Source organism: Chiloscyllium plagiosum, unplaced genomic scaffold, assembly GCF_037043375.1.
Source record: "Chiloscyllium plagiosum isolate Xiang-an unplaced genomic scaffold, Cpla_swu_hap1 HiC_scaffold_6, whole genome shotgun sequence".
In the NCBI taxonomy this organism is placed as follows: domain Eukaryota; kingdom Metazoa; phylum Chordata; class Chondrichthyes; order Orectolobiformes; family Hemiscylliidae; genus Chiloscyllium; species Chiloscyllium plagiosum.
The window spans coordinates 18,068,723-18,084,071 of NW_028270144.1; the positions used below are offsets into that span (position 1 = coordinate 18,068,723).

Here is a 15,349-nt window from a genome sequence, read left to right on the forward strand (position 1 = left end):
GTACCTGTGTTTTTGTTTTTGCTGCTGTTTATCTATTATTTACTTATGTATGCTACGTAACTATGTCATCTGCCTGTATTGCTCGCAAGACAAAGCTTTTCACTGTGCCTTTGTACACGTGACAATAAATTCAATCCAATTCAATTCAATTCAAATTCTGGTCAAATACCTCAATTGCTTCACTGTAATCTCCTCAAGCCCTAAAATCCTTTGCAACATCTGTGTTTCTCCAATATCTCCTCCACTTCCAAATTTTTACCGGCTTCACCATTGGCCAGCGCACCTTCAGTTGTCAAGGCTCTTAACTGTGGAATTCACTCTCTAAGTCTCTCCACTTCTCGATTTTCCCTCTGCCTTTATAACAATCTGTAAAACCTCCCTCTTTGACTAGCTGACTCAGTGTCAAGTTTTGTTTATTAGTCACACTTGTGATGAGCTTTGGAATGTTTTACTATATTAAGAGTGCTATATTAATAAAAATTGTTTCTTTGTTTCTGAGATTTGTTGCACTTCAGAGGGCAAACCAGTGAACCGATCCCCCTATCGTTCCCCGAACAGATTGAAGATCAAATGGCCCCATATCATCTTGAATGTGAAAGGATGGGAGTTGCAATGACAGCTGATGCTACCCAAGTCCATTTTACCAATGCCTCCCCCACTATACCATCCAATTAAGGCTATTATAACTACTGTTGGATCAATCATTCCATACAGAAACATTTTTATGTTTGCCTTTGTGAGCAACACCACCAGCTAGAACATTGGAAGAACACAGACAGATGAGGAATGATGATGGGCATTTAGGCCCAAATTAAGAGGTGAACACTAGCCAAGGTTAAGCTCTGGATTTGCAATCCGGACATGAATGTTGTTGCTATCTTCATAAAATCATTGTAAGTAGACAAAGCACATTTTTGCTAGCACAGTGATGAACAGGCTTCACTGGAAATTTCATTACTGACAGATATAGTGAGGAGACTGTTTCTTTGTTTTAAAACCTTGTACACATTTAGACATGAGCCCCGGAGTAAACATGACATGGTACAATGTTGAGATCGTTTACATTGCTAACATTATATGAGTTTTCTGTTTTGCAGGTTAGATTTGACATTGCTAATTATTATTGTATAGATAATTAATCTGCGGATTGATTTCAGAGATGTTTAAATTCTGCACTTGAGATTGGCTGCACTGCATTCAGTTCTGAGCCCAGCACCTCAGCAAGGAGATGGTGGCCTTGGAGTGAGATGCAGCAGAGGTTCAGTACTGCTAGGGTTCAGGACACATTGTAAAATATTTAAACATTTATAAATTGAGTGGTAAATTTTTGTTCAGTAAAGAATACCAAGGTTTACAGAACCAAAGCAGGTTAGTGGAGTTCAGATACAGATCAGTCATGATTTAAATTAAATGGGGGAACTGATTTATGTTCCTTTCTATATTCGATTTTATCAATTGTGAATTCTTAATCACATCGCTTGAAGATATCAAAGTGTGCCATGGACTCAATGGGCAAAATGGCACCCTTCTGTTGCTGATTATTTCAGAGATCTGTGTGCAAATATAATACTTACTTTATGATGGCAAATCTAATATACAAAATAAAAATTAATACAAACTCAATGACATAAAGAATTTCAGCGCTTTCTATCCTAAAAATGTTGTTATGATGTTTTACTGTGAATGATAAATTCGAAGACTGAGTGTGTGAGAATTGCATGGAGAAGCATGGAGATAATTACTGTATTGCAATGTGAGGTATGAGTTTGGAGCTGTGATTTGTTGTCATTTTAATTACAAATTATTGCCTTTTACTTTTCTGCATTCTTTCCATTACAATGTTATACATTAATGAGCACAAAGTGTTTGATTTTATCTTCCCATCAAATCATGGTTTGTTTGGAGATTTGATTAAAAATTACTCTGTTATAAATAGAGCACAGTTGCAATAAGTTATGAAGATGAGGATGAATGAAGTTAGTTTTTGGTGTCACTTTTTAACTATCAGCATCAATTGAAATCAATTCTTCATTGCTTCCATCTCTAGGTTTATTGCAGCAGGTTAACATGTTCTTGTGTTATTCCAGTTAATGACAAAGCAATCATTAGCCTTTTGGAAAGTCATCACTTCCAATGTCCTCTCCAAGCCACACAACATCCTGTCCTAATTATATTACTGTCACTAAATCAAAATCTTCGATCTTCCTCTCGAGCAGCATAATGGTATACCGATATCAACAGAGCAAGAGGATTCCATCCCACTACCTTCTCAGGGACAATAAAGAAGAAAGGAGGAAATCCTTCCATTTAAATAACATGTTACACACCAGCAGATGTATTAAAGTGCTTATAACCAGTGAAATATTTTTGAAATGTGGCAGATGTTTAATGCAAGGTAAGCTTTCACAAACAGAAATATGACAATTGCAACATTTAAATGGGTAAATGAATAGGAAGGGTTTAGAGGGATATAGTCAAATGCTGACAAATGGGACTAGATTAATTTAGGATATCTGATCGGCATGGACAGTTGGATAGAAGGGTCTGTTTCCGTGTTGTACATCTCTATGACGCTATGACAATGACCAGATAATCTATTTTGGTCTGATGTTAATTTCAGGATAAATATTGGCCAGAACACTAGCTATAGCTTCTGTGCTTTTCTTCAAAAAGGTGGCATCAGATCTTTTACAGATACTCAGTCAATCAGGTGGGGGGTCAGTTAAAAGACCAATCAGAAGGTTGGCACCCCAACGGTGCAGCACTTCCTCTGTCCGACAGTGCCATGTCTTTTGTACTGAAGCCCAGGAGTCGGATTTGAATCCAAAGGTGAGTGTGTTGCCAACTGAGTCACTGCTGTCAAATCAGAGAACTTCAGGATGGATAATAAATAGTGGGCTTGAACGCAATTTCCATATCCTCAAAAAGAAAAAAAAATAAATATGCAAGTTGCATCTTTGGCAGAATCACTAGAGATGTCTCTGAAGTTTAAGGCACAGGGATGATTAATTTGCTGCAAATTGATGTAGTGAACAATTCAGTGAATGAAAAGGACTTTTCTGCTTTGCAACAGTGTCTAGTTTTCTTTGTGTAATATAAGATAAAAATAAAACCACTTACCACCACAGATGGTTCCTTCACTGTCCTCACACTGCCGATCATCACATTCACACTTTTTTCCATAGACACGCCTATCTCCCGGTGGGAAACAAGTACACTGACCACACTGGCATTTTCCTAAATAGAACAGTCAGTCAGTCAGTTAAACTCCTTGACAACACAAAGACAAGAATGGTTTTTACAAAAAGTACTAATTAAGGAACAGTCACTCAGACTTTGCTGATTTTTTCCATTGTTGAGGTATAAATCCTCCCATTGTAATGTGGTGATTCCTTCTGATCATCACAAAGAATTGATGAAGCATTTGGCAGTGGCCTCACAAAAACTGCACTTCATTCTCAATCCCCACAGGAGTTTCAAGAAAAAGGTGCACTTGCATATTGACTGCCCATTAAAATCTCCACAGAAGGTTTGGGCTGTGGTTAGCAATACAGGGAGACGACTCCTTACAATGAGATGAAAATTGTCATGACTACCAAAGCTGCTAAACCCAGAATGCAAACAATCAAAAATTATGGAGTTTCATTCCTTCGGGTTGTAAATCATTGTTTGAGATTTTAATAATGCTTTATTTTCTCTCTTAATGCAATTATTCTTTATTCTCTACTTGCCCTTGATTTGAGTCTAATTCATTGGAAGTCCTTGTAAATCATTACGTATTCCCCAAACCTTAAATGTCTAGTAGACTGTTTGTCTCATTGTTCTCAGGATGACTGAGCTGGACTGACATCAGCTCAGTCATCCAATTAGAGTCATAGAGATGTATAGAAACAGACCCTTCAGTCCAATACACCCATGCCGACCAGATATCCCAACCCAATCTAGTCCCACCTGCCACTACCCTTCCCATATCCTTCCAAACCCATCCTATTCATATACCCAATCCAAATGCCTTTTAAATGTTGCAATTGCACTAGCCTCCACCACTTCCTTTGGCAGCTCATTCCATAAACGTACCACCCTCTTTGTGAAAAAGTTGTCTCTTAGGTCTCTTTTATATCTTTCCCCTCTCACCCTAAACCTATGCCCTCTAGTTCTGGACTCCCCCACCCCAGGGAAAAGACTTTGTCTATTTATCCTATCCATGCCCCTCATAATTTTGTAAACCTCTATAAGGTCACCCCTCAGCCTCTCCCTATAGCTCAAATGCTCCAACCATGGCAACATCCTTGTAAATCTTTTCTGAACCTTTTCAAGTTTCACAACATCTTTCTGATAGGAAGGAGACCAGAATTGCACGCAATATTCCAAAAGTGGCCTAACCAATGATCTGTACAGCCGCAACATGACCTCCCAACTCCTGTACTCAATACTCTGACCAATAAAGGAAAGCATACCACACGCCTTCTTCACTATCCTATCTACCTGCGACTCCACTTTCAAGGAGCTATGCGCCTGCACTCCAAGGTCTCTTTGTTCAACAACACTCCCCAGGATCTTACCATTAAGTGTATAAGTCCTGTTAAGATTTGCTTTCCCAAAATGCAGGACCTCACATTTATCTGAATTAAACTCCAACTGCCACTTCTCAGCCCATTGGCCCATCTGATCAAGACCCGATTGTAATCTGAGGTAACCTTTTTCACTGTCCACTACATCTCCAATTTTGGTATCATCTGCAAACTTACTAACTATACCTCTTATGCTCACATCCAAATCATTAATATAAGTAATGGAAAGTAGAGGACCCAGTACCAATCCTTGTGGCACTCACTGGTCACAAGCCTCCAGTCTGAAAAACAACCTGCCACCACCACCTTCAGTCTTTTACCTTTGAACCAGTTCTATATCCAAATGGCTGGTTCTCCCTGTATTCTGTGAGATCTAGCCTTGCTAACAAGTCTCCCTTGAGGAACCTTGTTGAAGGCCTTACTAAAGTCCAAATGGATCACCTCTACCACTCTGCCCTCATCAATCCTCTTTATTACTTTTTCAAAAAAACTCAATCAAGTTTGTGAGACATGATTTCCAACGCACAAAGCCATGTTGACTATCCCTGATCAGTCCGTGCCTTTCCAAATATATGTAGATCCTGTCCCTCAGGATTCCCTCCAACAACTTACCCACCACCGAGGTCAGGCTCACTGGTCTATAGTTCCCTGGCTTGTCCTTACCGCCCTTCTTAAACAGTGGCACCACGTTAGCCAACCTCCAGTCTTCTCGCACCTCACCTGTGACTATTGATGATACAAATATCTCAGCAAAGGGCCCAGCAATCACTTCTCTAGCTTCTCATAGAGTTCTAGGGTACAACTGATCAGGTCCTGGGGATTTATCCACCTTAAAGCGTTTCATTCATCCAGCACTTCCTCCTCTGTAATATGGATATTTTTCAAGGTGTCACCTTCTATTTCCCTACATTCTATATCTTCCATATCATTTTCCACAGTAAATACTGAGGGAACTCAGGAGAAATATTTTCACCCAAATGTGAGAATGTGGACCTTGCTGGTTGCTGGTGCACGCTACGGGAAAGGTCTGTGCTGCCAGAGTGCACTGTTGGTGCATTGTGGAAATGCCAGGATGGTTGTGATGGGTTGTCAATGTCTGTGGAGGAATGCATTTGGCTGGTGTTCATGGACCGTTCCTGCAAGTACCTTTGCCCAATGTCCAATGTGGCAATCATTCAGAGCTGATTCAGCCTGGTATCTCCTCTGGTTTCATTGACAGGTTTTCCCAAAGTCCCTCAGGTTTTCTAAGATAGGTCTTTCACTAGTAATAGGCATGACCTTCCTTGGCCTCCTCCATTGTAGCAATGAAGCCCACTGCAAATTGAAGGAATAACACCTCATCTTCTGCCTGGGCAGACTACAGCCTAGAGGACTCAACATTGAGTTCTCCAATTTCACATAACTCCCTGCCCATGACCTGACTCCCCTCCTAGCCCCTCTCCCTCCCATCCACTCCTCCCTGCTACCAACCAGATTCATTCTTCCCATTGACCAACGTACCCTCTACCTGTCTTCACCTATCTCCACTTCACCACTCTGCTCCCACCACCCCCTTTATCTGCAGCTCCCCCTACACCCACCCCCAGTCCTGAAGTAAGGTTACACCCAAGATGTCGACTTCTCCACCTCCTGATGCTGCTTGGCTTGCTGTGTTCTTCCAGCCTCCTGCCACACTATTAATGGAGGCATATTTTGGCATTAACAAAATGTTTACAAAGGATAATGAGGATCATTTAGCATCTTGCTACTGCCAAGCGAGAATCTCACTCACACTGCTTGTTCAAGCATAACAGACTTGAATGTTGAGATAGGTCTTGCCACACTTTTTCCTGAATCGGCCACGTATCTCACCTTAGCCCAAGTTGCTCAGACCCTTATACGATGCCACCCGTGGAGTGGAACACAATACGTAGACAATACACAAATAATGGGACACAAATAATGAGGGGGAAAGTATTGGAAAGATAGTTGGATAATGTAAGGTGGGATAAAGACTCGTGTGAAGCACAGCCTCTGGCAACTGAGTGATATAACTTACCTCTGATCTCTATGTTCTCTGTATGTCTATGAAATACATTTGAAAGATTGACAATAACAACAACATACTTAAACAACACATTATTTAAAAAGGAAAGAATTGCATTTGTATAGCTCCTTTCATGCACCAGAACCCTAAGGTTCAACAGCCAATGAAATATATTTTGGTATAATTGCAGTTGCAATGTTGAGAATGCAAAAACCAATTTGGATAAGCAGGTTTCGACAAATAGCAAAGTGATAATGACCATATAATTTGCTTTGTGGTGGTGGCTGATTGTGGAATAATTATTGATTATGACAACAGAAAAAGCCCCCATGCTTCTTCAAACAGTGCCATGGGCCTTTTGCAATCACCTGAGGTGACGGATGGGGTCTTGGTTTTACATCTCGTTCAAAAAAATAACACCTCTGACGGTGCGGCACTCCATCAGCATAACACAAGGAGCATAAACCTCAGAGTGGCATGTTAAAATCTTGGGCCAAGATCTGAAACCATAACCTGCTGATTCAGCAGTGAGAGTGCTACACAGTGAACCATGACTGACACTCCATTGTAGTAAATAGTCCCAAGATTTAATCAAATAAAATGTGACACTGAGCTGAATAAGGAGTTATTGGGGCAGGTGGCTATAAGTTCTGTCAACAATACAAGTTTTAAGGCTCATCTTAAAGTTAGAGAGATGTGGAAAGAGGTTGGGGGACTTAGGAAGAACGCTGTAGAATTTATGGACCCAGGCAGCTAAAGACCTGATTGACACAGATAGAGCAATGAGAATCAGGCTGGCAGTTTCTTTAAAGGTAGAATTATTTGTATTTGGCTTGAAAGTCTCACAACTGCAATACAAAAAGCGATGTAGCAGGTGTTTACTTGAACTGGAAACAGGTTGAATTGTTTCAATCAGTCAAAGAAGCAGTGATGAAGAGATGAACGATGCTGTGACCTTGTGACTGTCCTTGGACCCTGGCATCAATAAAACCCTTGAAAGATGAAATCCTTGATGTGTTGCCTTTGATGTTGAAAGTGAAGTCTGACTCTCTCCCCCAGTCTTTAATACCAACAAAAACTTGCAGTGAGCATGAGACAAATTTATAATTCCAGTGATTTCCCTGGTGCATTGATTCTCCATGAAAGCAGTCACTTATCACAATACTTGTGAGAATTTAATAGGAGTATTCGAAATTCGCAAGATACCATAAATAAGCAGAAATGATTCCCACTGGCAGGACAGTCAATAACCAGAGGAGACTGATTTAAGGTAACTGATGGAAGAACCAGTGAGGAGATGAAGAGAGTTTTTGTTTACGGCAGTAAAATTGTTGTGATTCGGAATGTACTGCCTAATCAGGTAGTGGAGGCAGATTCAACAGCCACTTTCAAACTGGGATTGGAGAGTTCCTTGAAAAGGAAAATAAATTTCAGGATTATGGGAAAGAGCCGAGGGAATTGGACGCATTAGATAAACTCTTTCAAAGGGCCAACGCAGGTACGATGGGCTGAATTACCTCATTCAGTGCTGTCGCCTGATCTGAAAACAGAAACGTGAGCTGATCCAGCCTCTACATTTGGCATCGCTTTGTGAAAGAATTGATGACATGAAGTCAGTGGATTAGACAGGAAAACAGCATCAAAGCTTAAGAATTAAGGCTGTTTTAATTTGAATCTCACTGATATGCTTCCATTAATCAGTTAAATCTCCATTTGTAAGAATCAAGAGTGCGGTGCTGGAAAAACACAGCAGACCAGGCATCATCCGAGGAACTGGAGAGTCGATATTTTGGGCATAAGCCCTTCAGGATTATGTAAGAATTTGTCAGAATGCAAAGTGCTCTGTTACCTCTCTCTACTGTCTGGATGCCTCCTAGAAACATGGGTAAATCAGATTGCTCCAAATCTGATCCCAATACCCAATCTTCTACATCAATTACACTTCCACACAGTCTTCCTATATTCCTTAGTCCTTCAGTTCCCTACATTAAATAACCTCAGTCTTGAATATACCCACTGCCTTTACATCTCATAATACATTATTTTCCAGAGCTTTACATTCTTCAGCTCAGCTTCTTGACATCTACTTTGCCAATCTCTCCCAGTATGTTAAAAACGGAAAGAACTGTGGATGCTGTAAATCAGAAACTAAAACGGAAACTGCTGGCAAAGCTCAGCTTGTCTGGCAGCATCTGTGAAGAGAAATCAGAGTTAATGTTTCGGGCTGAGTGACCCTTCCTCAGATCTGATGGCAGTGAGGAAAATATTGGTTTATATGCAGATGTTAGGGTGTGTGTGGTGGTGGTGGTGGTGGTGGTTGGGGGTGGGGGGGAGGGGGGTAAACAGTAAGAAGTCAACGATAGGGGAGATACAACCCAAAGATAGAGAAGAAACATTGGACAAACAAAGGAGTGGGATAATGATCTGGCTAGGAGGATGAATAGCTACTAATAGGCACTGTTAGTGGCTAGCCATGGGTTGTGTGTAGTAGCAGACTTTGTGATAACAGGGTCTGGTGTGTGGGGTTTGGGGTAAGGACATGGGAGAGTTTAAGGCCTAAAGTTGTTTAACTCACTATTGAATCCAGAAGGCTACAGGGTCCCCAAGTGAAAAATGAGGTGCATCTTATATATTTTCAATAAGATCATGTATCATTCTTCCTTCTAGGTCATGAAGGAACCTTTTCAGCATTATTGCTAATAAATTAACAGCGATCAATCTCAAGGAAAGGATATACGTGCCACATTTTACTTTAGTAAGCTAACTTGCAAAGTGCTCAGATGGACAATCTTCAATAACCTTCAGCTTGAACATATTTTTTACCCCGGAACTAGGGGGAGGTGATGGCCCAGTGGTATTATCACTGGCCTGTTAATCCAGAGATCCTGGTAATGTGCTGGGGATACAGGTTCAAATTCTGTCATTGCAGATGGTGAAAATTGAATCCAATAAAAAGAAATTTGAAATTAAAAGTCTAATGATGATCATGAATCCAGTGGCGGCACTGCAGCTCAGTGGTTAGCACTGCTGCCTCACGGCACCAGGGACCCAGGTTCAATTCGAGCCTCGGCTGACTGTCTGTGTGGAGTTTGCACATTCTCCCCGTGTCTGCGTGGGTTTCCTCCGGGTGCTCCGGTTTCCTCCCACAGTCCAAAGATGTGCAGGTCAGGTGAATTGGCAATGCTAAATTGCCCATAGTGTTAGGTGAACAGGGAAATGGGTCTGGGTGGGTTACTCTTTGGAGGGTCAGTGTGGACTTATTGGGCTGAAGGGCCTGTTTCCATAATGTACAGAATCTAATCTAATCTAGGTAGGAATGTGAGCTACATATTATCTGCTTAACAATTCAGATTAGGGGTTAGAGAAAGAAACAAAAAGAAACCAGACAAATTAGAATTTATAAAGAGAGGGAAATAAAAATAGAAAGGAAAAACATGAACAAATGTAAAAGTTTAATGTAAAATATTAAGAATCTCAATCCGTTATCTGCAGAACTGAGATTCCAATGTTTAAATTGTTCCCTTTCTGAGCCAGACAGATTGGTTAGTATTGGGTTGACAATTATCAAGATATTCATCAGGGTCCTTACTCTGGTAAATACTAGCCCTAACCCTCTGTAGTGAATTCAGTGGTAAGCAATGAGCAGATCTATCAAATTCTTATAAGTAATGGGGAGTTTGAAAGCACGATGCTGATCCTGTAAAGTAAACAACAGGACAGCATAAACCAACCAGCAAGATCCGAAGACAATGCTTCATGGTATCGCTCTTTGTTTTTTGAACTTGCTTAGCAGTTTCGGCATTAATAACAGTGAGTGTCATTAGCGTACTGTGATTATTATAAAATTATTTGGTCTATCAGTTAATTTACAGAATATGTTCAAATAACCATTATTGGTGTTATTTGCCAACTGAAAACAAGCAAATAGGCCTGGGCAAAACTGATCAAAAAGGTCAGGACAGGTGTGGCTCCTCTGCAGGATATTAAATGTTTGCATAGTTTTGAGAATGGCATTTGAACTATTCTGCTTCTGTGTACACTGATTAAATGGAACAATTTGTGCACCAATATTGATGACGCCACACAAAATAAGTCCTTTTCAGACTCTAACAGAAGGCAATAAATGGTCTAATACAGTAATCAGAACTACATATAAAATTCCACCGCTAGCCTTTTGTATTCTGAACCACAGCCAATAAAGAAATGATATTGCCTTTAAAACTAAGTTTCTTTCAAGGGGCTAGGACAGGGATGATTGGTCAAATGGCCTCCTTCTGTGCTGTATGATTCTGAACGTATCCTCGTACCAGTTATTTTCCATAGCTTCTGGTTCATATAGGTTGACAACTGCAGTTCCCTAACGAGTTAAGGATGTGCTCTGAAGGTAATTGGGGCCCTCATGTCTTAGTTGCTTTCATGCATTTTGCTGGTTTCATCATCTTCAGTGAGTTGATTGTGAACCAATTTTAATGACATACCTTGCAATAGAAGGCAAGACAGAAATCCACAGGGAAATTTGATTTGGAGATTAATTTACTGAAAAATGCCAACAGCTTTGGGAAGCTTTAATCACCAGAATGTTAACTATATTCATTACCTGAAACAGATTGTCACTCTCCACAAACATTCTCTCACTCACATTGATCTGAGGCCATGGTTCATGTCTATATTACAACAGATCTATTTTGACAGACACTTAAGCTTTAACCCAGGTGTCTAATTATCATCAGCTAAATAAGAAAATAATGATATGGCTTAATTTTCACTGCATGATGACCATCAGAATCTCTGAAGGATAACGGTCCTTAGCTCAACTTGGCTGTTGCAGAAGGCCAAATGCTTATGCCATTAATGCCTCTGGACTGACCCTCTGACAGTGTAGCTCTTCTACAATACTAACCTTTCAATAGAGCGACATGAGCTCATTACTGACTATTCAACAGTGCAACACCCCCTTAGGACTGATCCTCTGACAGTGTAGCACTCCCTCACTACGAACTCTCTAATACTGCAGCATGCCCCCAGCACAAACCCTCTGACAGTGCAGAACTCCCTCATTACTGACCCTCTGACAATGCAGCACTCCATCAGGCCCAACAAGTCCACACCGGCCCTCCGAAGAGTAACCCACCCAGACCCATTCCCCTCCCCTATATTTACCCCAGACCAATGCGCCTAACCTACACAGCCCTGAACACTATATGCAATTTAGCATGGCCAATTCACCTAACCTGTATATCTTTGGACTGTGGGATGAAACCCTCACAGACACAGGGAGAATGTACAAACTCCACACAGCCGAGGCTGGAATCGAACCCGGGTCCCTGGTGCTGTCAGACAGCAGTCCTAACCATTGAGCTACCGTGCCGCCCCAACTGATCCTCTGGCAATGCAGCATTGCCATAACACTGACCACCTGACAGTGCAACACCATTTTGGTAAAACAACTTCACATTTTCAGCAAAAGATAATGAGAAGCTCATTCCCCAGGTCTAGGGACCACTTGCTGGCTTGGAGCTTGGGTGTTTAATAGATTGCCCATCAAATCAGTCTGGGATGACACAAACATCTGTGATTTGCAATATGTCTGAAAGTGATGAAAGATGTTAAGCCAAAATCTGGGCTAATCTCACCCCCGATTAAATGTCTTTGAAATGCAATTGTCATTCACATCAGTAAAATGAATGATATTACATTAATCCACTCCTTTGCTGCAAGGCCACTGAGCAACATATCTGTTGTGAAGCATTATTCCATTCCCTTTTCCTAGGTGACCCTCTGATAACTATGGTGAACCTACAAATATGTTCAGGACATAGACAAGTGTGTGATTTATCAGAGCTGATCAACACAAATAACAACTTGCTTTTGTACAGCAGCATTAATATAGCAAAACATCCCAAGATGCATTAGTGAAGTGTTACCAAACAAATCCCGATGCATTAGAAAGTATTAAGGCAGTTGATCAGAGACATGGTCAAAGTGAAAGGTTTTAAGTGGAAACTCAGTGAGGAAGTAGGTTTTTAAATTTGAAGCACTACCAGTCAGGGAAACAATATCCCAAGTTGGGCACACTTAAAGTATCTATAGATAAATATCTTCTAAATATATTGTCGAGAATATGATCCACTTTTTACTCATGGTTGCTGTTAGTCATAGTTCACTTGTATTTCTTATGAACGTAGGCTGATCATAACATCTCAACTGATTTATGATTAGACATGACTTGAGTTAAATCCTCACATATTTGACGATCTATGTAATTCCATTAGACAAGAAAACATAAACCATAGCCATTATGTAAGAATTAGCTACAAAAGCTAACTAGTTGTGAACACTTTGATTTTGTATCAATAGTTAACATCAAATACTGATCAATTCTTCACATTTATAGAAAATAAAACTTTTTACAATGGTAATCAATTGGTTTGGAGAGTTTGCTTCAAATGTCAGTGCGAAAATACTTGAATTATGAGGACAAATTGCACAATTGAATTCACTTGAGTATAAAAAATAAAGAGGTGACCTAATGCAGAGTTATAAGACAATTAAAGAATGATTTGATTGGATGGGTACAGAGACACTATTTCCTCTGTAGAGAAAGTCCAGAACAAAGGGGCAAAACCTTCAAATTAGAGTGAGAACACTCGGTGTGATATCAGGATGCACTGCTGCACACAAGGAGTAGTGGAAATTTGAATCTCTCTTCACCAAAAATGCTGACCTGTTCATCAACTGTTCATTGAAAATTTCAAAACTGAGGTAGAAAATAGCAAACATTGTATTGCCACCATTTTGTTGTATCTTCTAAACATTACAAATAATTCCTTGGCAAATGATCTTCCACAGTGATGTAGACCTTTTGTCTCTCATACTGTGTTTACACCTAATGAGGTAGTACTAATGTTAGTTCCTGAAGCATAAAAATATTTGATGTAGGTAATATGGCACTCAGATTCCATAGATGTTTATTACACCTCACAGTATATACATATGTTATAGTCACAGGCATTTCAGTGTCTGGGCTAATACTAAACAATACTAAGCTATTTAAGTATTCTTAACAATAAAATTGGAATTTAGGCTGATAGGTTTTTTTAAGTTAATAAAAAGCAGTGAGGTCTTCTAGCTTGATAGAATTTACTTTTTAAGGGGAGGGACATAAGACTGTCCCCTTGATTTGCAGATCTTTACTCAGAAATTGATGTTGTGTTCAGAATGCTTTAAAGTTGAGGGCTATTGTCTAGTTGATCTTCAATAAAGCTTGCAAGTCTCGATCATTGAGATTATTTTATAAGTGGCTAATGCTGCTTACCACTGTGCTACCACCATCATTTACAACCATGGTGAGGGTTTTTGCCTTCAGCAGGGTATTTTTGCCTGAGTGAGGTAATACTTGTGTTTGCTCCCATAATATAGGAACTAGACATGGCACTGAAAGGTTCAACAGATGTTTATTACAGCTGCTGGTATCTATATTATAGTCAAATGCACTTTATTGTTTGGGCTAATGTAAAGTTATTCATATACAAAAAATAGCATGCTTCCATCAGCTTATCATGTTCCAAGTGGCCCCAAATGGGATGAACTAGGAGAAAGTGAGGACTGCAGATGCTGGAGACCAGAATTGAAAAGTGTGGTGCTGGAAAAGTGCAGCAGGCCAGGCAGCATCCGAGGAGCCCTGAAGAAGGGCTTAAGCCTGAAACGTTGATTCTCCTGCTCCTCGGATGCTGCCTGGCCTGCTGCGCTTTTCCAGCACCACACTTTCCAACACCAGATGGGATGAAGTCTAAAACCTTTGAACTCTCATGTTACATGCTATCATGAAGATATCATGAACCTGTCACTTAAAGGTACGTTGTATACTAACTGTGTGAAACAAAACAATAGCCAACATCATTAATGCAAACTTGCCCTGAAAAAGCTCGCTGGAATGATTTGTCTGTTTGTGCCTTTCCATAGTCCTGGAAAGGTGTGACTAGTATTCATCGCTTTCAGAGTGGTGAAGATTAAGATATTGCAAGGTACGGCACTTCGAGGTCCTGATCTTTGGCCCACCATTTCTTTTGAAAGAATATTGTAATTCCTGTCGATTTTTAATGTTTAATTGATGCTTTGTTTATTTTGGTTGAAATTTTAGGAACTAGAACTTTAACTGCCTTCAATTTCAATTTAAATATCTCATTCTAGTTTTTGCCTCCATGGCCCAATTCTCCCAATCTCAGTAATCTCCTACAGCCCTACAACCCCTCGAGATTTCTGTGCTTCATTTTAAAAAATGTCCTTTGTCAGCAATACTCAAGTTCTGCACTAACGGATAACCAAAAGGCAAAATAAAATCACCAAAGCGCGAATTTTCTAGCAGGGTATTTGAGATGATAAATAGTTGTGAGTATTTTCTTTATTGGAGCCAAACTGTAAATATTTTTAATCCATGCATGAGTTATCTTCCAATGTTTTCTGAGGGCTCTGGGCGGACTTTAGAAACAAATTATTTCCTCTCTGTTAAATGATGTCCTGAAACAGATTACTTGTTCATTGTGCTTAGTATGAAAGGTAACGTCTTTCAGGAAGACAGCATTGTTAAAATGATGGGGAAAATTAATGTCACGTTTGGTGAGATTACCCAATGGTAAAGGGTACCTGCAAATGGGGAGGATGGAATTGGGAAAAGGTGGTGGGTGGATAGAGGCAAGGCATCATTTGCACTGGCTTGCAAATTTCCTGTTCCTTGTGGCTATACAGTAAGCTA

General features: G+C 40.2%; 1 protein-coding gene across 1 annotated transcript in view; it reads right to left on the reverse strand.

The window, feature by feature from the left end:
* itgbl1 (integrin, beta-like 1) overlaps positions 1–15,349 on the reverse strand; it is a 230,631-nt gene that overhangs the window by 32,073 nt on the left and 183,209 nt on the right. Inside the window, exon 8 of the mRNA XM_043691272.2 lies at positions 3,121–3,237. Coding sequence (XP_043547207.2) covers positions 3,121–3,237 — 117 coding nt within the window. The remainder of the gene's footprint in view (positions 1–3,120; positions 3,238–15,349) is intronic.